The following is a 27951-nucleotide window of genomic DNA, read 5'->3' on the forward strand; positions in this document are numbered from 1 at the left end:
ATGTTATTTGTGTGAAGAAGGACATGAGACAAAGGAATGTGTAGCATTAGGGGAAGTAGTGGTATGTGTTAATTGTAGGGGTGCCCATGGGGCTGGGGATCAGAAATGTCCCGTGCGAGTGAGGCAGGTTGAGGTTTCCAGCGTTAGAGTAGTGCAGAAGATGTTATATGCTGAGGCAGCGAAGAAAGTAGAGGACGATGGGTCAAGGGGGAGGGATCCTGAGATAAGTGGTGTGAGTAGTAGATCTGTACCAGTACAGAGGGATACACCAACAAGTGATATGTGTTTCAGTAAGATTGAATTTTTGGCATTTCTAGCAATGGTTATCAACTGTACTGCAGGGATGGAATGTAAGTCGCAGCAAATAGAGGTTGTGGTGGCAGCTGCAGAGAGGTATTTGGGTGTGCAAAACTTAACATCAGAAGAATTACAGGGTGTAGTGTCCCATCCTTTCAGGCTGTTGGCCTGAAGTAGTACGAAATAGATTTAAATAGTGTTTTTTAATATATTTTTTTGTGAGTGTAGTGTGAGTGTAGTGTTAGATGGTAGAGTAATTGATTGATTATTTTTATTATTAATTTTTTCAAGCAAAGTCTAAGGGAGTTATACTCCAGTCTAGTAGGTGGCGGTAATGCAACATGTATTGCATGCCAACTGCCTCATCGAAGAAGAAGATGAAGATGAGCCCCGAGTAGGAATTCCGCGTTGGATGACCGTTCAAATCGATTTTTCCATGTCAGACACTCGATTTTTTTCTCAGTTCCCAGTTGTTTGAACGGACTGATGTCGAGATGTCCAAATTCCCCGTTTCGAGTTCCTAGTGTATTTCATCGCAGCTGTCGGGAATGTCAGATGTTGTCATAGCTAGTTTGAATGTTGATTCATAATTCCACATAAGATTGAAAGGTTAAATTATAAAAGATGCCGAGGGTCCCAGCAGTCCTTGAATATGAAACACTGACCGAGGTAAGAAGATAAACAACATCATTCGGAAACTAGGCTAACTGGTTTATCTTGATAGCTAACGTTAGCTACTGTAATTAGCTATATATGCTAACTATAACACTAACGTAAGCAAAGATACTCATATCTCTGACAAACTACATAGGACGACCGTTGTAGGGCTAAGCAAAAGTTAGTTAGCCAACTACTAACATTAGCTAGCTAACTTTACTTTGTGACAAGGTATTTAACTAGCTAAGTTAGCTAGTTAGCCAGTTATGCATTTATCTGAGGCTGCACTTTCAGGAATAGGTAGCCAGCCTAGCTGAACAATCTGCTATCGTGTTTAAATTGAGGAGTTGCCAGCTGGCTACTATAATGAACAGGTGCAACTATCCAGACATTGCTAGCGAACGTTGGTAGCTTCATAGCTTCCCTTCACTGACAACACAGTTTGACTAGCTAGCTTGCAAGCAATGCTTCGTTTTCAAGCCATGGAACAGTTTGTTAGCCACTCTCAATGCTTTACAGCTGTGCTTTGCCTCTTGAGTGTTCTGACTTCTAAAAAATGGTTTATAATGTCATTGTTTCTAGTACTCTGTACTGTCAACGTGGGGTGATGCAGAGAGGAAGAGGCGAATATATATATTTTTATATAGATCATCTTTGGATGAAGTAGCTCGCTAACTAACCAATAATTGGAATGCCACACTCAGCGTTGAAGTGCCTAAACAGTACTGCAGTCAGTAAACAAATCCACATGCCTCTTGATGTCTAAAATAACTGGAGGAGTGTATTGAATCGATCATTGTTTTATTGTCTATTACACACTGAAAAGATAATGGCTAGGGTGCCAATAGTGATTACATGTTCCCTCTCCCTCTCTCTTTTCATTATTTTCAGTGTAAATACAGCTTCCCTGTTGAGGTTGTCAGTGATATCAAGAATGTTACAGCGACTTATGGAGACCTGCGTATGTATGTGGACTTCTACTGTAAGTTCACAGCTTATAAACCTGTATCACCACTTGTCTTTTACTTAACCTAACCTATGTTGATCCTATGTCACTGTTAGGTGTGTCGTTGGTGTCACTATTTTTGGTCATGACACCTTAGGTCACCAGCGAAGTGGATTAGAAAGGTTTGCTGTGCTAAGCAAAGATGTAGTGGTCATGACACCTTAGGTCACCAGCGAAGTGGATTAGAAAGGTTTGCTAAGCAAAGATGTAGTGGTCATGACACCTTAGGTCACCAGCGAAGTGGATTAGAAAGGTTTGCTGTGCTAAGCAAAGATGTATGGTCATGACACCTTAGGTCACCAGCGAAGTGGATTAGAAAGGTTTGCTAAGCAAAGATGTAGTGGTCATGACACCTTAGGTCACCAGCGAAGTGGATTAGAAAGGTTTGCTAAGCAAAGATGTAGTGGTCATGACACCTTAGGTCACCAGCGAAGTGGATTAGAAAGGTTTGCTAAGCAAAGATGTAGTGGTCATGACACCTTAGGTCACCAGCGAAGTGGATTAGAAAGGTTTGCTGTGCTAAGCAAAGATGTATGGTCATGACACCTTAGGTCACCAGCGAAGTGGATTAGAAAGGTTTGCTAAGCAAATATGTAGTGGTCATGACACCTTAGGTCACCAGCGAAGTGGATTAGAAAGGTTTGCTAAGCAAAGATGTAGTGGTCATGACACCTTAGGTCACCAGCGAAGTGGATTAGAAAGGTTTGCTAAGCAAAGATGTAGTGGTCATGACACCTTAGGTCACCAGCGAAGTGGATTAGAAAGGTTTGCTAAGCAAAGATGTAGTGGTCATGACACCTTAGGTCACCAGCGAAGTGGATTAGAAAGGTTTGCTAAGCAAAGATGTAGTGGTCATGACAACTTAGGTCACCAGCGAAGTGGATTAGAAAGGTTTGCTGTGCTAAGCAAAGATGTAGTGGTCATGACACCTTAGGTCACCAGCGAAGTGGATTAGAAAGGTTTGCTGTGCTAAGCAAAGATGTAGTGGTCATGACACCTTAGGTCACCAGCGAAGTGGATTAGAAAGGTTTGCTGTGCTAAGCAAAGATGTAGTGGTCATGACACCTTAGGTCACCAGCGAAGTGGATTAGAAAGGTTTGCTGTGCTAAGCAAAGATGTAGTGGTCATGACACCTTAGGTCACCAGCGAAGTGGATTAGAAAGGTTTGCTGTGCTAAGATGTATGGTCAGATTGTTGTTTTGAGGGTTGTTTCTGGACCAGACCAGCTTGAGTGCCCTGTCTGCCTTAAATGATGCAGAATGCTAACATGATATTTATGTTTCAAGCGCAGGTTTCCCCAATAAGGAAAAGAAGAAGTTAGTTTATTTGGCTGGTACTATTCCAGTTCCACATGACGGTAAGCACACTATCATAATAATACTAATAATAACTAGTTTTCGTACCTTGCCACATTGATAACATATTCACCATTCCCTATGTAAGTTCTTATTGAAGTGACCCTAATTCGTCCTCCAATCAGGTAACACATATAATATCCCAGTGTGCATCTGGCTCCATGAGACTCACCCCCAGAGCACGGCCGCGGTGCTATGTGTGTCCCTCCATCTCCATGTTGATCAACCCCAGGTGCCCATATGTTGAGGCCAGTGGGCAGGTGCTCCTCGACTGCCTCAATAACTGGAAGAGCGTAAGTCGACAACAATGCAACAATGTGATTTTGATAGTGCTTGGTGAATGTTTTGTTGATTTTTTAAAATTGGTTTTATTGTTAGAGTAGTGGTTAGAAAATGGAGAGAGAGAGAGGCCGTGTGTGTAGCATGCATGGGTTGAGTGGAGGGGCATGAAGAGGGGTGGTACTTTAGCACCATCATAATCAATCTACTTTTCTAGTTTGTTTGAACTGCGTCTACCTTTTGATTGGCAGGGGCTGGCCAACCTGTCATTGCTCGTCTCAGAAATGAGGTCTGCATTTCAAAAGGAAACGCCCCTCTTTGCCATGCACCCAGTCAGAGTTCAGATGCTACCTACTGCAGCACACTCCAGTGCATATGCAGAGTCTTCGGACCCTGGCAGGTAAATTGAGAAGGGTGCTCATTCCTTGAATAATGGACATACAGTGGCAAGAAAAAGTATGCAAACCCTTTGAAATTACCTGGATTTCTGCATAAATTGGTCATCAATTTTGACCTGATCTTCATCCAAGTCACAACAATAGACATAATGTGCTTAAACTAATAACACACAAATTATTGTCCATATTGAATACATCATTTAAACATTCACAGTGTCGGTTGGAAAAAGTATGTGAACCTCTAGGCTAATTACTTCTCCAAAGCTAATTGGAGTCAAGAGTCAGCTGACCTGGAGTCCAATCAATGAGACTAGATTGGAGATGATGGTTAGGTCTGCCTTGCCCTATAAAAAAACTCAAAAAATGTGAGTTTGCTATTCACAATCAGCATTGCCTGATGTGAACCATACCTCGAACAAAAGAGATCTCAAAAGACCTAAGATTAAGAATGGTTGACTTGCATAAAGCTGGAAAGGGTTACAAAACTATCTTTAAAAGCCTCAATGTTCATCAGCCCACGGTAAGACATTTTGTCTATAAATGGAGAAAGTTCAGCACAGAAATCTCTGGAACATGCTAACATCTCTGTTGACGAGTCTACGATACATGAAACACTAAACAAGAATGGTGTTCATGGGAGGACACCACAGAAGAAGTCATTGCTGTCCAACAAAAACATTGCTGCACGTCTGAAGTTTGCAAAAGTGCACCTGAAGTTTGCAAAAGTGCATGTTCCACAGCGCTACTGGCAAAATATTATGTGGACGGATGAAACTACAGTTGAGTTGTTTGGAAGGAACACACAACACTGTGGAGAAAAAAAAGGCACAGCACACCAACATGAACCTCATCTCAACTGTAAAGTATGGTGGCGGGATTGGGTTTGGGGCAGCTTCGCTGCCTGAGGGCCTGGAGAGCTTGCTATCATCGACAGAAAAATCAATTCCAAGTTTAGCAAGACATTTTGCAGGAGAATGTAAGGCTATCTGTCTGCCAATTTAAGCTCAACAGAAGTTGGGTGATGCAACAGGACAACAACACAGAAGTAAATCAACAACAGAATGGCTTCAACAGAAGAAAATTCACCTTCTGGAGTGGCCCAATCAGAGTCCTGACCTCAACCTGATTTGAGATGTTGTGGCATGACCTCAAGAGAGCAGTTCACACCAGACATCCAAAGAATATTGCTGAACTGAAACAGTTTTGTAAAGCTGAATGGTCCAAAATTCCTCCTAACCGTTGTGCAGGTCTGATCCACAACTACAGAAAACGTTTGGTTGAGGTTATTGCTGTCAAAGGAGGGTCAACCAGTTATTAAATCCAAGCGTTCACATACTTTTCCCACCATGGACTGTAAATGTTCAGTAAAGACACACCGTGTATAATTGTTTGTTATTAGTTTAACAGACTGTTTGTTGTGAAGATATATACAGTACCAGTCAAAAGTTAAGACAATTACACATTCAAGGGTTTTTCTTTATTTTTAATATTTTCTAGAATAATAGTGAAGACATCAAAACTAACACTTATTGAATCATGTAGTAACCAAAAAAAGTGTTAAACATCTAAATATATTTTCTTCAAACTAGCCACCTTTTGCCTTGATGCTTTGCACACTCTTGGCATTCTCTCAACCAGCTTCACCTGGAATGCTTTTCCAACAGTCTTGAAGGAGTTCCCAAATTATTAGCACTTGTTGGCTGCTTTTCCTTCACTCTGCGGCTTAACTCATCCCAAACCATCTCAATTGGGTTGAGGTCGGGTGATTGTGGAGGCCAGGTCATCTGATGCAGCACTCATCACTCTCCTTCTTGGTCAAATAGCCCTAACACAAGCTGGAAGTGTGTTGGGTCATTGTCCTGTTGAAAAGCAGATCATAGTCCCAGATGGGAAGGCGTATCGCTGTGGTAGCCATGCTTGTTAAGTGTGCCTTGAATTCTAAATAAATCACAGACAGTGTCACCAGAAAAGGACCATCACACCTCCTCCATGCTTCATGGTGGGAACTATGCATGCGGAGATCATCCGTTTACCTTCTCTGCGTCTCACAAAGACACAGCGGTTGGAACCAAACATCTCATTTGGACAGATTTCCACCGGTCTAATGTCCATTGCTCGTGTTTCTTGGCCCAGGAGAATCTCTTCTTCTTATTGGTGTCCTTTAGTTTTGGTTTCTTTGCAGCAATTTGACCATGAAGGCTTGATTCACGAGGTCTCCTCTGAACAGCTGATGTTGAGATGTGTCAGTTACTTGAACTCTGAAACATTTTTTGGGGCTGCAATTTCTGAGGCTGGTAACTCGAATGAACCTATCCATCCTCTGCAGCAGAGGTAACTCTGGGTCTTCCTTTCCTGTGGCGGTCCTCATGAGAGCCAGTTTCATCATAACGGTTGATGGTTTTTGCGACTGCAGTTGAAGAAACGTTCAATGTTCTTAACATTTTCCTCATTGACTGACCTTCAATGTCCTAATTTGAGCTGTTTTTGCCATAATATGGGCTTGGTATTTTACCAAATAGGGCTGTCTTCTGTATACCACCCCTACCTTTTCACAACACAACTGATTGGCTCAAATGCATTAAGAAGGAAAGAAATTCCACAAATTAACTTTTTAACAAGGCACACCTGTTAATTGAAATGCAGTTCAGGTACTAAATCAGCTGGTTTAGACTATGTCAAAAGTGTGCAAAGCTTTCATGAAGGCAAAGGGTTGCTACTTTGAAGAATATAAAATATATTTTGATTTGTTTAAACCTTTTTTGTTTAAAGTGAAATTGTTTCATTTTCAGTTGTTAGTAACCCTTCGTGCTTTGAGTTTGTATTGTACTGTGTCTCCCTCTTAGCTGGCCTCAACCAAGCAGCTCTACCCCGAGAGCCAGGCGCTCCTCAATGTCCCCGACGCCACTACCTAGAGCAATAGGTGGGTGTTCTCCGAATTCTGTACCGTATCTTAGAAATGCATTCCCTAACATTCCCTGCTTTTTAAAGTTTGTTCGATGTTTTCAAACTTAAAAAGGGGTCTAATGTCAAGGTGAGTCAACATCCCCTGGCCATCTGTTTTGTAGAGCCAACTATCTGCCACAATCTAAAATAAATGGAAAAGGTAAGCTGTATTTACACAATCGGGGCATAACATTTACTTTTTGGTCCACCAGCCACAGTGGCAGGTAGATTCCCCCCCCCCCCAAAAAAAAACTTACCTCTGAAATTACATCAACAAAACGCAAAGATTAACGGATGAGCAATTTTTGTAATGTTTCTAAAACAATAAATGTATTACTAGTAAGAACTCATGTGGTATATTGTTTCATTTCATTTTTTTAAACCAAAATATAGATGAGACAAATGTTCACCTGCCCCATTAAGGGTGGGAGGTTACCGTGGTAGCACGACTCCAGTCATGTTTGTGCCTGTGTGATTGAGTCTGATTTGTAGAGGCTTGTCTAGTCTTCCCTAGCCGTTGAAATTCAAACAGAAAAACAACCTAGCTTGTGAGCAAAACAATATAAATAGCCAAGAAACAAGGACAAAGTCTGATTTCAGTAGACTTTCGTTTAAAGTAAATTAGACCAAGTTTTATTCCTGTGCGCAGCGCTTCTTAAAATGTATGTTTCACTCAGCTCTTCACGTGAGCACAGCCCCCAGCCAGGCAGTGCAAAGTGGAATTGGCTATATAGGATTAGTAGTTATTTTGTGCTATGAAACAAAACGGCAGAAATACTTTGAAAACAGCTACTGCAGCATTTATTTTACTATTAAATGTGATTACACGTAAGTTTTTTTTTCTCACAAATGTGAGTGAAATGCTCGCACTATGGAGCCCTGACCACCCACCAATGTGGCTGGTGAAATAGACATCTTTACCAGCCAATGCCAAAATCTACCTGCATTTGGCAGGTGGTGGTTGTTAATTTTAGGCCCTCTACACAATCAATAGCTAACCGGCCAACCCACTTCTACTCCTTCTCACTGCTCTTCCCTCACCCTAATTTATAATGACTTCTAGTAAATTGTCAACCTTTTGCTTTCATTTCCTCACTAACAGTGTATTATCAATTCTCCTAGTTCCGCCCAAGAGTTTAAAGTCCAGCCAATCGGGGCCTCTCAGAGAGTCTGCGACTGGTGTGAGGCGGTCCTACACAGAGGAGTTACTGGATATGGGGATAAACTTTGGAGTGCCAGGTGGAGTCCAGTTTCCATTCTCCTCCACCAACCCCTTCATCACTACTGCCTCTGGTAGGACCCAGTATATAAACATTTGGTGCTGGTTTCCTAGTCCTGCAATATCAAGCATGTTCAATGTAGATTCTCTATTGGAAGTTCTTCTTAGTCCAGGACTAGTCTTAACCAGTCTAATAAGGTACTGTTGGAAAGTACTACTAAGCTACATTTGGTATCTCTAAGTAGTATTTTTGTAAAGCAATGGGGATATCTAAACTAACAAAATGCTGCATAGTGCAGGTTTGATGGTGAGCATGCCATAGTGTGTATTTAAAGTTTGGTATTGATCGCATTGTGATACATAATGAAAATTATTTTGTGCTTTGATTATCTGCCATTTCATTTTCTCATTCCACAGCGCCAAATAACACTCCTGTTAGTTCTGAGGACATGAACAACCTATTCAAGAGCCTACAGCTGGAAAATGTTGTCAATGTGTACCAGCTTGGTACTAAAGAAAGAGGTGAGTGGAAAACTGAATCCCTAAAGTGTTAAAAAATTTGATGGATTGAGGTTTGATTCACATGGCTGGGGGACTGGTCCGGTGGCAGCCGGCTCACCAAGAGGTATTGAGGTGTTCAGCTACACCAGAGTGTAGCAATTCACCTACAGTCAATATTCCCTCTAAGCTGTTCATGCGCAGCTTGGCAGCTCCACCAGGAGTTCCGCACAGAAAAAATGCCAATCTGCACAGAGATGCACAAGAATAAACTTCACTGAACTTTTTGCCCATTTTTTGTTTTTTTTATCAAATCAAATTTTCCCCTTTAATGTGGGATTTGTGATCGAATCAAAAAAAGATCAGCAACAGGCCAAACCAAATTTAACTATCCAATATTTAGTCTGTTTTAAAGGGGCAGTGCTGTATTCTGAGACTTGACTATGCTAAGAAGCCAATAGGCAGATGGGTAGCCTACATTTCATTCACCTATTTGGCCCATTGTGTTTGACCTTTTTTTGTTTGTGTTTTTTGGACAACAATTTAAAAAGCTTAATGTCAAGCCCTGCATAATGTTTTTAAGTCCTACATTGAGCAGCATATATTGGCTACTGGCTGGATCATAGAAATCAATAGCTTGTGAAAATGTTTTGGGATACATTTGCTCCATTGGTTATGTTGGTAAGCCACTCTGAGAGTGTAGATTGAAACTATGAAACATGAAACTAAAACAAATTCACTGGGCAAATTTTCTGGAGTGGAAACTTTGAGCATTCTGTGCAACTTCCGGTACGCATTTACATTGAACACTGAGGCTGTACCCGCTTTATGTTTTAGCCCGTCTGCAAGTTTATTTTGAGCATAACATCTCCACTGACTCAAACTCAGTTGAGAACACATTTGCGACATGTTGTACACATACATACAGAGTACACTTGTTACTTGTCTACACAGAATGAAAACCAGAAGTGTTTCGGCCCTTGCAGGGCACTGAATAAAATAATTAAATGAAATGACGCTTATCTTTCCCATTCATTTGTGAATAACTGCCCACCGATTGCAAGGCAATGGAGGTGATCGAGGTGGTGGTGACTACCCCTCAATCCCCACTGCAGTCACGCCCCTAGTGGACAACCAGCATCGTATCCTGGTGAGCCAGCTGCCACCGGACCAGTCCCCCAGCCGTGTGAAGAACAAGCTCACCCTCTACTTCCAGCGCAGGAGCAACGGTGGGGGAGAGGTGCTGGATGTGACCTACCCTTACCCCCCAACCCAGCACGACCAGGCCCTGGTCAGCTTCCGCAGTCCCAGAGGTGAGTAAGAAAGGGGCTGGGGGGGTAAGAGAGAGCATATACTGTAGATGTGAAGGGCTTAACATGCAAACACTACCATGGAGTTACAGCCTGAAAATGTATATTGTAGACTTTTTAAAATTTATATTATGCACATGGTATGGGAGAGTGTATATACAGTACATCAGGGTAATTTTCATTAGGCACCAAATGGAAGAAAATAGACTGAAACAAGAAGGCACTAATGATAAATAGTTTTTCTATTGTTATTTTGGATCTGCTTTCAGATGCAGAGCAGGTGCTCTTACAGGCAGACCGAATCTTTACTGTGAATGAGCGGCCTTTCCGTATACAGCTCAAGAGGATCAACAGTGTTCAGGTAAGAGTGGGCTTAACCCCCAACCAGTTTTTTTTTTTTTCTGTGTGTATGTGTCTGTCTGTCCATGTGTGCTGCAGGGTTTGTGTGCATATTGTATAAGTGTGGGCCTTCCATGATTTAAAAAAAATAAAGACTCCAAAAAGAGCAACTTCCGTTTCAACAGTGGACTCTAAAGTACTACTCTACACTCTTCATATATATGCAAGTCTCTTTCTCTTTCGTCAGATTACGGTGCCGCCCGGCGTCTCCGGCGACAAGGCGGCCATCTTCCATAGCCTGCTGTCACTTGAGGGGCGGAGCTTCAGCCAGGCCGACGTGGAGGAGGCGGTACAGTCGTGCCGGGACCTTCCCTCGGCCCTCAAGTACCTGTCCCATGAATGCCCCATCTGCCGCGAGCAGGTGTCCTTCAGCAAGGTGGGTGAGAGACTGGGACCCCATTCAAATACTGTCAACATGGATCCTTCTTTGCCTGCATTCTTTGAAGTAATCACTGGTCCACTATTGTTGGGCAGGTTAAAGTAGGGTTGCCCTAGTCTCCTGCAGTCTTTATTGGAATATGGCAGCTCCCGATTGCACCGCTGTTTACTTGATATCTACCCACTCATGCACATTTTTTAAAAGGCATGCTGCAAGACATTCCACCAGAGTTTGTGTGGGAACAAGGTTTTAGCGCACTACGAGGTTTAGAAGAGTAAAATGTCTCTATCGTGCTCCACCCCTCTCGATCTTTCTCTCTCCCTCACTCCCTCACTCCGTGTCCCTCTACAGATCATTACTATGACCCATTGCCTGTGTGCCTTCTGCGAGAGCTGCTTCAAGGCCTACTTCTCCCAGGCCATCAAGGAGAAGAGCATCGTCCATGTGGTGTGTCCCATGTGTGGCCAGCCCGACGTGCGTCAGAGCGAGGGAGGCGTGGAGGAGGCCTTGGACTACTTCAGCCTTCTGGACACACAGGTCAGGCGCCAGTAGCTTCCCGGTAGTAGTAGACATGGCTTCGATGTAGTGTTCAGACCTTACCACTGTATAGACAGGATGGACCTTTCTACCTAGCTCTGTTTCAATTGAAATGTTTGGTTAAAAATTCCATTAACATTCGGTTTTGTTAGTGGAAGGGGATGTCGACGCTAAACTGGTTCCAAATAGCTAACTGCCATCTCCTACATCTACTGCAAATCATTTTAATATAATTTTGTCTTCTGTAAAATAGGGACCTTGTAAGGACAAATTATTCAGAAGGAGGCAGGCAAGAAGAGGTGCAAATGGGTGTTGGCTTTATTTACATTGCGCTGGTGATGACAGTGATACATTAACAAGTTGATATATTTACAATCTTCTGACTTTTAATTGTCAGTATTCAAAAGGAAAAAGCCTCCTATCATGTAAAACCTGTCTTAACTAGAAAAGCACAGGTGAAGTCTACTAGGCCCAGATGCAGCCTCCCCATTGATTAACCAAAATCAAGCTGAACAAGAACGTAACCCAAACAGGCACCTAAATAAGCCACACCTATCCTGGCACGCAGGCCAGATACTTCTGTTCACACAACATGGAGAAACCAGACATGTGCTCCAAACAAGACAATAAAGAAATTGACAGAACTGGTTAATGCAATGGAAATAACAAAGTTTATTCCTCTTTGGTGTAGCATAGTTTGCGCGCTCTCCAAACAACAAATCCACTTCAAGAATGAGAACGGTATGAATCTAATAATATATATTTTGTAACTGAACAGAAATGACTGTAACCAAGCATTCTAGCTAACTGGGACATGGTGATGAGTGACTGTAGCCTACATTTACTACTGGTGCTAAATTTGATATTAAGTGGGGAATTGATAAACGTGTAACAAAGGGCAAACAATCCACACAATGAAACAATACGTGCGGATTTGCAGGAGTCAGTGAGCACATTCATGGAGAGAGATGCACCAGTCTCACGTTCAGTTTCTGATAAACGCTGGTAAACCTGGACTAAAAAGCACATTCAAGGGAAGTTCTCCATAGAGCAGGGGTCTTCAACCTTGTCTTTCCCAAGCAAACCGGCGATCCGGGGACCCCATTATACGTTAGAATTATCAGGTGAATTATAATGTCAAGGAGAAGTAATCAAAAAAAATTTAATTAATAGATTTAGTAGATAGTGTTTCACTATTTTGACCTCTCCACATTAGAATTGGAAGAGAAAGTGTGAACTCTTAACATAACCTATTAGCTAGAAAAAGGTAATGCCAAACACATTTTCGCTCAGAGCAGCTGTTTAGCTGTCCAAGTCAATAAAGCTTACCAGCAGCAGTTATTGCACTGGTAGCCTATTCACGGCTGCTTTTACAAAGCCTATGTCACATACTCCAGTGAGTGTAATTGGCTCCAATGAGTGTAATTTGCTCAATACTAGGAGTTGAGAAATAAAGTTGGCATCATTAGAAAGAAGATAGTCTCTTTCCTACTGTAGGTATGTCATAAAAAAAGAGATATTTTGCTAGCAACATTCATAAAACCTTTCAAATACAAATATAATTTTTTCCGTAGCCCCGGTTGAATACCCCTGCCATAGAGCATAAATCCCTTTTAGCCCAGGAGTTGGCTTAATCTGTGGGGTGCCAGGTAGCCTAGTGGTTAGAGTGTTGGACTAGTAACCGAAAGGTTGAAAGTTCAAATCCCCGAGCTGATGCGGTACAAATCTGTCTTTCTGCCCCTGAACAAGGCAGTTAACCCACTGCTCCTAGGCCGTCATTGAAAATAAGAATTTGTTCTTAACTGACTTGCCTAGCTAAATAAAAAGGTCAAATGCATTTTTAAAAATTGTGATACAGTGGATTATTAGTGAAATAATCCATCTGTGAACAATTGTTGGAATAATGACTTGTTAAATAAAGGTTAAATAATAATCATCATCTGGGTCTGGGAAACTGGTGCTGAAAGGCGAGAGGAATTTACAGTTTAACATCCTATCTACATTGTTTTCTCTTGCCAGATCAGGCACTACCTAGATCCTCAGATCCACGAGTTGTTCCAGAGGAAGCTGAGAGACCGAGCCTTGCAGGAGATGCCTAACTTCCGCTGGTGTGCCCACGTAAGACATCTCACTCATCGTTCTGGTTCTCCTGCTTGTCTCTTCGTCTCTCTTTTTCTTTGTCTCCACCTCTGTGTTTTTAATAGTATCTCTCTCTCTCTCATTCTCCTCGTATTTCTTTCACCCTCGTTCCCTCCCCTTCAATTCAAAACCCTGCGATCTAAGCTTCAATACCCCACTAGATAAGACATGTTGGTGAAGTTGCACCTTTAGACAGTGGCAGTTCTTTCAACTGGAACATCCAGGTGCTTACGAATGTCAGTTTGTGTGCAATGTTCTAGTGCTCCTTTGGCCTTCTACACGAGGCTGACCAGCTGAGAATGGACTGTCCTAGTTGTAGGAAGAGCACCTGCTCCCAATGCAAGACTGCAGTAAGTAATGTATTCATGTACACTCACATTCAAATTGTTGGAAAGCCTTGTATCTACCTTCTGACAACTTTTTGATACACCAGTGGGCTCCACAACACCAGGGTCTTTCCTGTGAGAAGTTCAGAGAGTGGCAACTCCACAATAACCCAGAGTACCAGACCGCAAAACTGGAGAATCTCCTCAGCAGGAATAAAATAGGTACACACACACCTCCTACTTTCATTATTTTGTTTATTTGAACCCTCGGTTTATGATGCACACAGTTGTATAGGTCTGCTAACTGTTAGCCTATCTGAATCAAATCAAATCAGAGTTATTTATATAGCCCTTTGTACATCAGCTGATATCTCAAAGTGCTGTACAGAAACCCAGCCTAAAACCCCAAACAGCAAGCAATGCAGGTGTAGAAGCACGGTTTGTGTCACGACTGTGTAATTGAGTTGTCACTATTAAAGACGTCTTTTTGTATTATTATTGTAACGGTGTTATGTAGTCTTTTTTTAATGTTCAGATTAAACATCTTATGTCCCTGAATCAAAATTGGATGAGGCACATGCAATATTTTGAATTTCTGTCTCGGTGAGAAAGACATTTAACTGCATATATTATTTGTCTCGTTTCAGAATGTCCAAAATGCAAGTTTGTGTTCTACCTTTCCAAGGGAGGCTGTCTCCATTTCAAATGCACCCAATGCCAGCACGAGTTCTGTGGCGGCTGTAATAGGCCCTTCAAATTAGGCGTAGTAAGTCTCCTAGTTGAATCTGAGCTGACACTTTAGCATTCATTTAAAGGAGAATTCCAGTCAAAGTAGATTTAAGTTGTATTATCTTATGTCTATAATTTTTCTTAACCCAGGCACACTAGTCTCTAGTCAAAATGAGTAGCAGAACACTAGGAAATGCAATCCTATAACATGCTTAAAGCCACGCTCTCAGATACATATTCGTACCAATTTAAAAAAACAACAACATTTAAACGGTCTGGATGAGGCAACAACACTCTAGATCTAAAAATGTACTATCCCTCTAATAAATTACTTCTTCAGGGGTGTGACTTCTCAGCTGAGTGTGGGTCCAAGGGGTTACACGCCCACCACCCCAGGGACTGCCTGTACCACCTGAGGGACTGGAACGTGCCCAGACTACACAGGCTGCTTCAGGTATCCTACACTACCAATCCTACACTACCTACAGTTGAAGTCGGAAGTTTACATACAATTAGGTTGGAGCTATTACAACTCGTTTTTCAACCAATCCACAAATTTCTTGTTAACAAACTATAGGTTTGGCAAGTCGGTTAGGACACTACTTTGTGCATGCATTTTTCCAACAATTGTTTAACTTAGAATTCACTGTATCACAATTCCAGTGGGTCAGAAGTTTACATTCACTAAGTTGACTGTGCCTTTAAACAGCTTGGAAAATTCCAGAAAATTATGTCATAGCTTCTGAGGCTATATGACATTATTTGAGTCAATTGGAGGTGTACCTGTGGATGTATTTCCAGGCCTACCTTCAAACTCAGTGCCTCTTTGCTTGACATGGGAAAATCAAAAGATATCAGCCAAGACCTCCACAAGTCTGGTTCATCCTTGGGAGCAATTTCCAAACGCCTGAAGGTACCACATTCATCTGTACAAACAATAGTATGCCAGTATAAACACCATGGGACCACGCAGCCGTCATACCGCAAGAGATGAACGTACTTTTGTGCGAAAGTGCAAATCAATCCCAGAACAACAGCAAAGGACCTTGTGGAGATGCTGGAGGAAACGGGCACAAAAGTATCTATATCCACAGTAAAACGAGTTCTATATCGACATATGAAAGGCCGCTCAGCAAGGAAGAAGCCACTGCTCCAAAACCGCCATAAAGTGAGACTACGGTTTGCAACTGCACATGGTGACAAAGATTGTACTTTTTGGAGAAATGTCCTCTGGTCTGATGATAAAATAGAACTGTTTGGGCATAATGACCATTGTTATGTTTGGAGGAAAAAGGGGGATTCTTGCAAGCCAAAGAACACCATCCCAACCGTGAAGCATGGGGGTGGCAGCATCATGTTGTGGGTGTGCTTTAATGCTGGAGGGACTGGTGCACTTCAAAAAATAGATGGCATCATGAGGATGGAAAATTATGTGGATATATTGAAGCAACATGTCAAGACATCAGTCAGGAAGTTAAAGCTTGGTCGCAAATGGGTCTTCCAAATGGACAATGACCCCAAGCATACTTACAAAGTTGTGGCAAAATGGCTTAAGGACAACAAAGTCAAGGTATTGGAGTGGCCATCACAAAGCCCTGACCTCAATCATATAGAAAATTTGTAGGCAGAACTGAAAAAGTGTGCGAGCAAGGAGTCCTACAAACCTGACTCAGTTACACCAGCTCTGTCAGTAGGAATGGGCCAAAATTCACCCAACTTATTATGTTTTTTTAAATTTATTTAACTAGGCAAGTCAGTTAAGAACAAATTCTTATTTACAATGACGGCCTAGGATCAGTGGGTTAACTGAACGACAGATTTGTACCTTGTCAGCTCGGGGATTTGAACTTGCAACCTTCCGGTTACTAGTCCAACACTCTAACCACTAGGCTACCCTTATTGTGGGAAGCTTGTGGAAGGCTACCTGAAAAGTTTGACCCAAGTTAAACAATTTAAAGGCAATGCTACCAAATACTAATTGAGTGTGTAAACTTTTGACCCACTGGGAATGTGATGAAAGAAATAAAAGCTGAAATAAATCATTCTCTCTACTATTATTCTGACATTTCACATTCATAAACTGAGGTGGTGATCCTGACTAACCTAAAACAGGGCATTTTAACTAGGATTAAATGTCAGGAATTGTGAAACTGAGTTTAAATGTATTTGGCTAAGGTGTATGTAAACTTCTGACTTCAACTGTAAATTTACCCATCATGCTATCTGCCATAATAATCTCTGACGAAAGATGGAGAACATGAACCTTTGTGCTGAGAGAGAATTGCAATTTATCATGTATCTGAACGAAACTATCAATACACCCTCTTCCAGCTTTACGGAGTGTCCCTCGCTGGCATGGTCAAATCCAAAGTGGGCTCTACAGGAACAAACTCACAAGGTAAATTACAAGCCAACAAGGGGTTTTACTTTACAAATATTTATGTTCGAATCTACCGGTAATAGTTAAATGCTTCAGTCTGATTCTGATTGAAGCTTGTTTCACATCATTTGTTTCTATCTTTTTGTAATCATTTTGTTCATCAAAATTGTTCCTGCTTCAAATGTATTTACTCTTACTTGTAGTATTCACAGTTAATGTGATTGCCGCTGTTGTTTTTGAAACATTTCTATTCCCATTTGTCAGGTGTATGTGCAGTGCTGGAGCACAGAGAGATGGGTGGAGACGGGCCTTGTGGTCTACCAACTCTCCCAGAGTACAGTGGCTACTGCATGTAAGAGACACCAAGTTTCTTCCTTCTATGAACTTTTTACTGGCCACTGTGCTTCTACTTACTCTGTGGGGTCTAAGGCTTGGTTTACTGTAAAGCACTTTGTGACAACTGCTAATGTAAAAAGGGTTACATTTGATTCCCTAGTTTACACTATAAAGAGTGTCTAGTGGAGCTGATTAACCGGAGTCATGCGGATCCAGCTGTTCTGTTCGATGTGGCCGAGATGTTGGCAGAGTTACAGCGGTGGCACATTCCTGTTCCACAGAAGAACCTTCAGGATCCTGAGGCACTCTATGTACAGCACCTTAGACAGGTGAGCCGCAGGGGGAGACTACCCACAAGGCTTTTTACACTGTCATAGGACAGTGTTTCTCGTCCTCTGGGTCCCTTGGTTGATGCTGGCCAGGGCCTGATATGGTTTTGGTAACACTGATTTAGTCAGTTCCCAAGCGTTAATTTGCTTCCATAGCTCGCTGGTCCCTGGGAGATTATGTATTATTTAAAGAGCTTTTTTTTCTTTTAACACTAGCACAACGGATGCAACTCATGAAGGGCGTAATGATCATTAGGCTTGTTGACTAATATAATCTGGTGTGCTTGTTCTGGATTTTAACATGCATACGTGGAGTAGTTAGGACTGGGTTGATTCCAGAACTGGTCCGGGAAACACTGCCGTAATGCTATGTGTGTGTCCCCTCTCCCGGTCCCTCAGACCCTGACTAGGAAGGTTAGCCTGAGGGACAACAAGCTACCCCCTGTGAAGGTGAAAGATGACCTTTGCCCCCTACCCTCATCGAGCGCTGCGGGACCACGCTGGTCTTCTGCTCAGAGAAACACACCAACGCGCTTCCATGACGACTCCCAATTGCTGCTCTTGCTCAACGACTAAGGCCATGTAAAATACTTGGCCTCACCTGGGCTGGGTTCCTTAGGGCACATGATGGCAAATGCTCTTACATGTTTTGCTACGGAGAAAAAAATGTGTTTCTTAATGGATAAGGCCAGGTTCCTTGCGTCAGTCCGTTTTCTTCCGTTTGGTGCCTAGTGAATACCACCCAGGCTTGTGTTAAGTAGGGAGAAAACATTTTTAAATTAAGTGAAACTGGGGAAGGGACTACCCGGTCTTGTCCAATGAGAGAAACACATTTGTTTTCCGTTGCAATTTTTTGTTCTTGCGTGTCCTAATAAACATGATCCAGGGGTTTATTTAACTTCAACCCTCTGTCATAATGGCTATGTAACACTGGCCTAATAATGACATAGAAATAGCACCATAAACCGTCCATAGAAGGCAGGGACAAGGTAAATTGGTCCTTTGAGGAGCTTTGTTGCACATTGCTGCTCTAGATCTAGCTATGCTGTGGCCAGGATTCAATCAAAAGTGCATTGAGATCACGGTAAACGCAGTGGATGTCAACTCGAGCGTAAAGTGCAGTGCACTTTTGATTTGAAATAACAACCGGATCTGGTACATTTAGATTTAGTTTGTTTTCATGTTATTTTAATTTGTTTGATGTTTATTCTTAATAAACATGTAGATACAAAAATATAAACGCAACATGCAACAATATCAAAGATTCTATTGAGTTACACTTAATATAATGTAATCAGTCAATTTAAATCATTTTGTTAGTTCCTAATCTATGGATTTCACATGACTGGGAATACAGATATGCATCGGTTGGTCATAGATTCCGAAAAAAGTGTGGATCAGGAAAAACAGCTAGTGGATCAGAAAACCATTCTGTATCTGGTGTGAGTTGATCAGGCTGTCTCGCTCCTCTTCAATGGCTGTGCGAAGTTGCTGGATATTGGCGGGAACTGGAACACGCTGTTGTGTACATGTCAATCCAGAGCATCCCAAACATGCTCAGTGAGTATGCAGGCCATGGAAGAACTGTGCATTATCATGCTGAAATGTGAGGTAATTGTGGTGCCATTCTTCCGCCACCATGAGCCTCAGGTTCTGATCAGGTTATATCTGTGCGTTCAAATTGCCATTGATTAAAAAGCAATTGTGTTCATTGTCCGCAGCATATGCCTGCCCATACCATAACCCCACCACCACCATGGGGCACTCTGTTCACAATGTTGACAGCAAACCTCTCAACCACATGAAGAGCAGTGTGCCAGTGGCCATCGACGGTGAGGATTGCCCACTGAAGTCAGTTACGACGCCGAACTGCAGTCAGGTCAAAATGACAAGCACACAGATGAGCTTCCCTGAGATGGTTTCTGATAGTTTGTGCAGAAATCCTTTGGTTGTGCAAACCCAAAGTTTTATCAGCTGTCCGGGTGGCTCGTCTCAGAAAATCCCGCAGGTGAGAAAGCCGGATGTGGAGGTTCTGGACTGACGTGGTTACACATGGTCTGTGTTTTTTAGGCCGGTTGGATGTACTGCCAAATTCTGTAAAATAACGTTGGAGACCGCTTATGCTTATTTCTCTGGCCACATCTCTGGTGGACATTCCTGCAGTCAGTATGTGAATTGCATGCTCCCTCAATTTGAGACATCTGTGACAAAACTGCACATTTTAGTGGATTTTTATTGTCCCCAGTACAAGGTGCAGCTGTGTAAATGATCATGTTGTTTAATCAGCTTCTTGATATGCCACACCTCAGGTGGATGGATTATCTTGACAAATGAGAAATCTCACTAACAGGGATGTAAACAAATTTGTGCACAAAATTTGAGAGAAATTATCTTTTTGTACGAATTGAACATTTCTGGGAAATTTTATTTCAGCTCATGAAACATGAGACCAACACTTTACATGTTGCGTTTTATATTTGTTAAAGTATATTTTTAAAAGCACTTAGTTCACATAAAATAAACGGTACAGTCCCTATAGACAGTATACAATAGATAAGTAAACTAATCTAAATTGCAGGCTGTAAGGCAACAAAAAGTGAAAAGTGTGTAATTTGGGTGTGTACTCTCTGTACTGCAGTACAGTTTTATTTTTGTTGTAGTCCTCTAGTTCTCACTTCTCAGGATATCTCAAACAAACTTCCAAAATGTATTCTTCTTGTATGTTCTTGAGACATACATTTCTTCTGCTATGACCAGCATGTGAATTATTTATACTTTAACACTGAAATATTGTTGAATGAACGGAACTTGATGTAACACTTAACTTTAAAGCCGACAGGTATAATTCATTAAGATGCGGGTGAAATGGGTTGTAAACTTGTTATTGATTTTATTCAGAGCTCCATTAGCTTTTGCCAAGCAGCAGCTATTCTATCTGGGGTCAACAAACACTGATACACTGATGGACAAGGACAGTCAAACTAATTTAAAATACAAAAATAAATAATAGTAGTACAAACATTTGTGTGTCCCCTCAGTCTTAGCCCTTAACCGTTGCTTAATAATTTGAAGGTAATTTTTGCTGTTTGAGTAATTGGAGATGGAAGAGAGTTCCGTGCGATCATGGCACTGTATTATACTGTTATATTATACTATACTATGTATTATTACTGTGCGTTGCCGCGAGTTCGTTTTGGACTTGGGGACTGTGAAGAAACCACTGGTGGCATGTGTTGTGGGGTATGTATGGGTCTATGAGCTGAATGTTATTTGATTGTGCAGATCTGGAATTTTCATTACAGTAGTACTTCCCATAACTAGAAGAGAAGCAGATAATCTCTTGTCTACCAGGAAAGACTGGCATGCATGATGTTGATAGTTTAGTTCTGTATGTGCAGCTAAGGGAAAGGTGTGCTGCTCTGTTCTGAGCCAGCTGCAGCTTTGCTAGGTCTTTCTTTGCTGCACTTGAACATGTTACCAGACAGTAATCAAGATTGGACAAGACCAGAGCCTGAACTAGTACAGTTGATTTTTGTGTCAAAACACAGAATCTTTTGATAACAGACATACCCCTCCCCATCTTCACAGGAACTTTGTCAATATGACTTGACCATGGTAATTGACCATCCAACGTTATATCTAGGAGTAAGTCGGAAGTTTACATACACCTTAGCCAAATACATTTAAACTCAGTTTTTCACAATTCCTGACATTTAATCCTAGTAAAAATTCCCTGTTTTAGGTCAATTAGGATTACCACCTCAGTTTAAAAATGTGAAATGGCAGAATAATAGTAGAGTGATTTATTTCAGCTTTTATTTCTTTCATCACATTCCAAGTGGGTCAGAAGTTTATATACACCTAATTGGTATTTGGTAGCATTGCCTTTAAATTGTTTAACTTGGGTCAAACTTTTCAGGTAGCCTTCCACAAGCTTCCCACAATAAATTGAATGGATTTTGGCCCATTCCTCCTGACAGAGCTGGTGTAACTGAGTCAGGTTTGTAGGCCTCCTTGCTCGGACATGCTTTTTTCTGTTCTGGCCACACATTTCTATAGGATTGAGGGCATGGTTTGTGGCCACTCCAATACCTTGACTTTGTTGTCCTTAAGCCATTTTGCCACAACTTTGTAAGTATGCATGGGGTCATTGTCCATTTGGAAGACCCATTTGCAACCAAGCTTTAACTTTCAGACTGATGTATTGAATTGTTGCTTCAATATATCCACTTAATTTTCCAACCTCATGATGCCATCTATTTTGTGAAGTGCTCCAGTCCCTCCTGCAGCAAAGCACCCCCACAACATGAAGCACGGGGGTGGCAGCATCATGTTTGGGATGGTGTTCTTTGCCTTGCAAGCCTCCCCCTTTTTCCTCGAAACATAACGATGGTCATTATGGCCAAACAGTTCTATTTTTGTTTCATCGGACCAGAGGACATTCAAAAAGTACAATCTTTGTCCCCATGTGCAGTTGCAAACCGTAGTCTGGCTTTTTTATGGCGGTTTTGGAGCAGTGGCTTCTTCCTTGCTGAGCGGCCTTTCAGGTTATGTCGATATAGGAATCGTTTTACTGTCGATATATTTGTACCCTTTTCCTCCAGCATCTTCACAAGGTCCTTTGCTGCTGTTCTGGGATTGATTTGCACTTTTCGCACCAAAGTTCGCATCTCCTTCCTGAGCGGTCCCATGGTGTTTGTACTTGCGTACTATTGTACAGATGAATGTGGTACCTTCAGGCATTTGGAAATTGCTCCCAATGATGAGACTTGTGGAGGTCTACAATTTTTTTTTCTGAGATCTTGGTTGGTTTCTTTTGATTTTCCCATGATGTCAAGCAAAGACGCACTGAGTTTGAAGGTAGGTCTTGAAATACATCCACAGGTACACCTCCAACTGAGTCAAATGATGACAATCAGAAGCTTCTAAAGCCATGACATTTTCTGTAAACTTCTGACCCACTGGAATTGTGATACAGGGAATTATAAGTGAACTAATCTGTAAACAATTGTTGGAAAAAATTATCTGTGACATTCACAAAGTAGATGTCCTAACCGACTTGCCAAGACTATAGTTTGTTAACAAGAAATGTGGTTGAAAAACGAGTTTTAATGACTACAACCTCGGTGTATGTAAACTTCCGACTTCAACTGTAGCTTCCTCAACTTGCTCAATGGTCACACCGTTTATACTAAACTCCAGTTGGGGTTTATGTCTTTGAGAATGTTTTGAACCAAATACAATGCTTTTAGTTTTAGATGTATTTAAGACCAGTTTATTATTAATCCTCCATTCGGATATATATATTTTTTATTTAACTAGGCAAGTCAGTTAAGAACAAATGCTTATTTACAATGACGGCCCACCGTGGCCAAACCCAGACGACGCTGGGACAATTGTGCGCCGCCCTGTGCGACTCCCAATCCTGGACAGATGTGATACAGCCTGGATTCGAACCAGGGACTCTAGTGACGCCTCTTGCGCTGGGATGCAGTACCTTTGACAGCTACGCCACAATGGAGTTGTAACTCTTTATTTATTTCAGTGAGTTCACTGGTTTTGGGTTCTATCGGATAAATAACTCTCCGAGCATGTGATAAAGCCATAGCTAGCGTGTTTCCTAATTAACAATTTATGATCAGTAACATCAAAGGCTGCACTGAAATCTAATAATACAGCTCCAACTATCTTATTATCCATTTATTTTTAACCAATCATCTGTCATTTGAGTCCGTGCAGTACAAGTTGAGTGCCCTTCTCTCCATCAGTTTACTAAGAACAGGTAGCAAACTGATTTGGTGGCTGTTTGAGCAAGCAACGGGTGCTTTACTATTTTTAGGCAGTGGAATTACTTTAGCTTCCTTCCACGCATGTGGACACACTCCTTTTAGGCTTTGGTTAAACATATAGCAAATAGGGGTGTCATTACAGTCTACCATTCTCAATAGTTTCCCATCAAGGTTGTTTATACCTGGCGGCTTTTCATTATTGATGGATAACAATAGCTTTTCCATTTCTCCCACACAAACTTGACCAAATTCAAAACGGCAAACCTTCTCTTTCATTAGATTTAACCAATTTAAAAATAAAAATAAATTAAAAAATGTATTATGGTTTACTGTTCAATGTTGTCATTTAAACTGTTGATGTTTTCCACTTTACTAGTGAAATAGTAATTGAAATGTTTGGCAATATCGAAAGGCTTTGTTATAAACGACCCATCAACTTCAATGATCGATGGATATTAATTGGGTTTCTTGCCCATGATGTCATTTTAGGTCATCCAAAATCTTTCAATTGTGTTTTGTAATTTATCTTGGTTTGGTAATACACAACATTTCAACCTATCAGCTGAGCATTCTGACTTGTTAGACATCTTTTTTTGCATAATTTCTTTAAACCATAACATTTTTCAGTTCATCAATCCAGAGGGCCCTAACAGTTCTCACAGGCAATTTCTTAATAGGTGCATGTTTGTCAGCAATTGGCATGAATCATTTTATTTCCAGTGCTGCATCTGGATTCACTTCCTCATACACATCAGACCAACATAAATGTTTTATATCTTCAACAAAAGAGTCCTGAGAGAATATGATCTCTTCAATTTCTTTATACTCCGCTTTTGGCACTTTGACGTTCCTTGTTATTGCCACAATGTTATGGTCACTACAGCCAATGGGATCTGATCATGCTTTTGGAGCAACGCTCTGCAGCATTAGTGAAGATATGATCAATACAGGTGGATGTCACATTTACATTTACATTTAAGTCATTTAGCAGACGCTCTTATCCAGAGCGACTTACAAATTGGTGCATTCACCTTATGACATCCAGTGGAACAGTAGTGCATCTAAATCTTTTAAGGGGGAGGGGGGGTGAGAGGGATTACTTTATCCTATCCTAGGTATTCCTTAAAGAGGTGGGGTTTCAGGTGTCACAGATCCTACACTATTGGTATGCACTGTAGTTGGTTGAGTGATAACCTGGGTCATATTACAGGCATGATTGACTCCATTTATAATGTATTTTCCCTATCGCAATTTATGCTGTTGGCTTTGGTACATCGTTAAATTCAAGTAAAGTACAGAACTGTATTATGCAAGTAGATATAAAAAGCTACTCAATACTCAACTTATCCAGTAGGGTGCAAAGGTTATTGTATATTGTTCTATCCGGACCTTTCACACTCCTGAATAAGCCATTTTTTTCCAGCTGCATTAAACCATGATTTTATTTTTTTACTCATAAGTTCACTATGCTATGCAATAAAGCTATTCACTACTTATTGGTATGGTATGTAGTAATGAGTATCTGATTCCCTAAGGTTTGCAAATTTAAGTTACGCAATTTGTTTCTACTGTAATGGCACAATGTAGGTTGAAGTTGCCCCTAGACGCTGATCTTGGGTCAGTTTTGCATTTCCCCCACCTAGGGTTAAGATTAATTGGGGAAGGGGAATCTGATATTAGATCTGTACCTAAGGGAAATATCACCCCGGAGCATTTTTGTTGTGCGTGAAAATGATCAGGGAAGAGGACAGTGTGATGTTGCATCAATTTAACAGCTTGTCCTGGTACCTTCTTGTTCAGGAAAAGTACTACTGACTTTAGTAATAAACATATTTTTCTACTGACTGACTGTCTCTGTCTGGGTTCTTGGGGGAAATTATAGCCTCGTTTATACCTAGTGCTAACATGTCCTGACCTTGTCCACATGACCAGGGATGTTCTCTTGATAAGTGTGTGAATTGGACCATTTTCTTGTCCTGCTAAGCATTCAAAATATAACATACGTGTGGGTGTCAGAGAAAATGTATGGAAGAAGTACATTGTTCTTTAGGAATGTATACTGAACAAAAATATAAACGGAACATGCAACTATTAAAGATTTTACTGAGTTACAGTTTAAGGAAATTAGTCAATTTAAATAAATTCAGTAGGCCTTAATCTATGGATTTCACATCACTTGGAATACAGATATGCTTCTGTTGCTTACATACCTTTAAAAAAAAAAGGTAGGGACGTGAATAAAAAACAAAAAACACTCAGTAGCTGGTGTGGCCACCATTTGCCTGAGTTGATGAGGCTGTTGATTGTGACCTGTGGAATGTTGTCCCACTCCTCTTCAATGGCTGTGCGAAGTTGCTGGATATTGGCGGGAGCTGGAACAAGCTGTAGTACACGTCGATCCAGAGCATCCCAAACATCCTCAATGGGTGTCATGTCTGGTGAGTATGCAGGTCATCGAAGAACTGTGACAATTTCAGCTTCCAGGAATTGTGTACAGATCCTTGTGGCATGGGGCCGCGCATTATCATACTGAAACATGAGGTGATGGTGGTGGATGAATGGCATGAAAATGGGTCTCAGGATCTAGTCATGTTATCTCTGTATTCAAATTGGCATCAATAAAATGCAATTGTGTCCAAAGTTTATGCCTGCCTGCCCATACCATAACCCCACCGCCACCATGGGGCACTCGATTCACAATGTTGACATCAGCAAACCGCTCGCCCACACGACGCCATACACATGGTCTGCGGTTGTGAGGCTGGTTCGAAATACTGCCAAATGATCTAAAACGACGTTGGTAGAGAAATACAAATGTAATTATCTGGCAACAGCTCTGGTGGATATTCTTGCAGTCAGTATGCCAACTGCGCGGTCCCTCAACTTAAGACATCTGTGGTATTGTGTTGTGTGACAAACTCCACATTTTAGAGGCCAAACTCCATCCACCTGACAGGTGCACCTGTGTAATGATCATTCCTTTAATTAGCTTCTTGATATGCTTTTGTTCACTCTCTTGGCTCTGTAGGTGCATCATCTCATAGATGGTTAAAGACGTCAATCTCTTTGTATTTTTTTGGTATTTATTATGGATCCCCATTAGCCTGCTGCCAAAGCAGCAGCTACTCTTCCTGGGGTCCAGCAAAATTAAGGCAGTTTATACCATTTTAAAAACATTACAATGCATTCACAGATTTCACAACACACTGCGTCCCCTCAGGCCCCTACTCTACCACTACCACATATCTACAGTACTAAATCCATGTGCATGTATAGTGCGTATGTTATCGTGTGTGTATATATGCATGTGTCTGTGCCAATGTTTGTGTTGCTTTTCCATAAGGGTTTTTTAAAATCTAATTTGACTGCTTGTGTCAGTTGCTTGATGTGGAATAGAGTTCCATGTGGTCATGGCTCTACGTAGTACTGTGTGCCTCCCATAGTCTGTTCTGGACATGGGGACTGTGAAGAGACCTCTTGCGGCATGTCTTGTGGGGTATGCATGGGTGTCTGAGCTGTGATCCAGTAGTTTAGACAGACAGCTCGGTGCATTCAAAATGTCAATACCTCTCATAACTAAAAGTACTGGTGAAGTCAATCTCTCCTCCACTTTCACCCAGAAGAGATTGACATATTAATATGAGCTCTCTGTGTACATCCAAGGGCCAGCTGTGCTGCCCTGTTCTGAGCCAATTGCAAGTCCTTTTTTATGGCACCTGACCATACGACTGAACAGTAGTCAAGGTGCGACAAAACTAGGGCCTGTAGGACCTGCCTTGTTGATAGTGTTGTTAAGGCAGAGCATTGCTTTATTATAGACAGACTTCTCCCCATCTTAGCTACTACTGCATCTATTTATTTTGACCATGAGAGTTTACAATCTAGGGCTACACCAAGCAGTTTAGTCATCTGAACTTGCTCAATTTCCACTTTATTTACTGCAAGATTTAGTTGAGGTTTACGATTTAGTGAGTGTTTTGTCCCAAATACAATGCTTTTAGTTTTAGAAATATTTAGGGCCATCTTATTCCTTGCCACCCACTCTGAAACTAACAGCAGCTCTTTGTTGAGTGTTGCAGTCATTTCAGTCCTTGACAGTTTTCAAGCCCTGAAACTTTCTACGAGCATCAGAGCTGTTGTAGTGGGATTCAATTTTAGTTCTGTATTGACACTTTGCCTGTGATGGCTCATCGAAGGTTGTATCGGGATTTGTTATGAGTGTCCAAATTAGTGTCCAACTCCTTGAAAGCAGCAGCTCTAGCCTTTAGCTCAATGCAGATTAATGTAGCCGGTGACTGATGTGGTAAACTCATCAATGTTATCGGATGAATCCCGGAACATATTCCAATCTGTGCTAGCGAAGCAAGCCTGTAGCTTAGCATCCGCTTCATCGGACCACTTCCATATTGAACGCGTCAATGGTACTTCCTGTTTGACCAAAGGACAGATGTCCACTGGTCTAATGTCCATTGATATGTTTCTTGGCCCAAGCAGGTCTCTTCTTCTTATTGGTGTCCTCTAGTAGTGGTGTCTTTGCAGTAATTCGACCATGAAGGCCTGATTCACCAAGTCTCCTCTGAACAGTTGATGTTTAGATGTGTCTTTTACTTGAACTCTGTGAAGCGTTTATTTGGGCTGCAATCTGA

General features: G+C 41.5%; 1 protein-coding gene across 3 annotated transcripts; it reads left to right on the top strand.

Annotated features, from left to right (window-relative positions):
• The first annotated feature begins 675 nt into the window (after positions 1-675).
• Positions 676-25150, top strand: si:dkey-181m9.8 (E3 ubiquitin-protein ligase RNF31). Of its 3 annotated transcripts, none has more exons than XM_029642349.2 (21): positions 676-966; positions 1846-1936; positions 3252-3317; positions 3441-3608; positions 3846-3994; positions 6836-6912; positions 8058-8228; positions 8572-8676; positions 9717-9965; positions 10232-10323; positions 10549-10737; positions 11092-11277; positions 13297-13395; positions 13677-13766; positions 13850-13964; positions 14390-14508; positions 14812-14925; positions 16803-16869; positions 17116-17203; positions 17348-17516; positions 17916-25150. In XM_029642349.2, the coding sequence occupies exons 3-21, from the start codon at positions 3312-3314 to the stop codon at positions 18090-18092; spliced, it is 2430 nt and encodes an 809-aa protein (XP_029498209.2). In that variant the 5' UTR covers positions 676-966; positions 1846-1936; positions 3252-3311; the 3' UTR covers positions 18093-25150. The 3 variants fall into 3 exon arrangements, with proteins under 3 accessions (XP_029498209.2, XP_029498210.2, XP_029498211.1); XM_029642350.2 differs by having other exon boundaries at positions 13868-13964; XM_029642351.2 differs by lacking the exons at positions 676-966; positions 1846-1936; positions 3252-3317; positions 3846-3994 and having other exon boundaries at positions 3464-3608.
• Positions 25151-27951: the final 2801 nt, after the last annotated feature.

Source organism: Oncorhynchus nerka, linkage group LG9b (genome assembly GCF_034236695.1).
Source record: "Oncorhynchus nerka isolate Pitt River linkage group LG9b, Oner_Uvic_2.0, whole genome shotgun sequence".
Taxonomy (NCBI): domain Eukaryota; kingdom Metazoa; phylum Chordata; class Actinopteri; order Salmoniformes; family Salmonidae; genus Oncorhynchus; species Oncorhynchus nerka.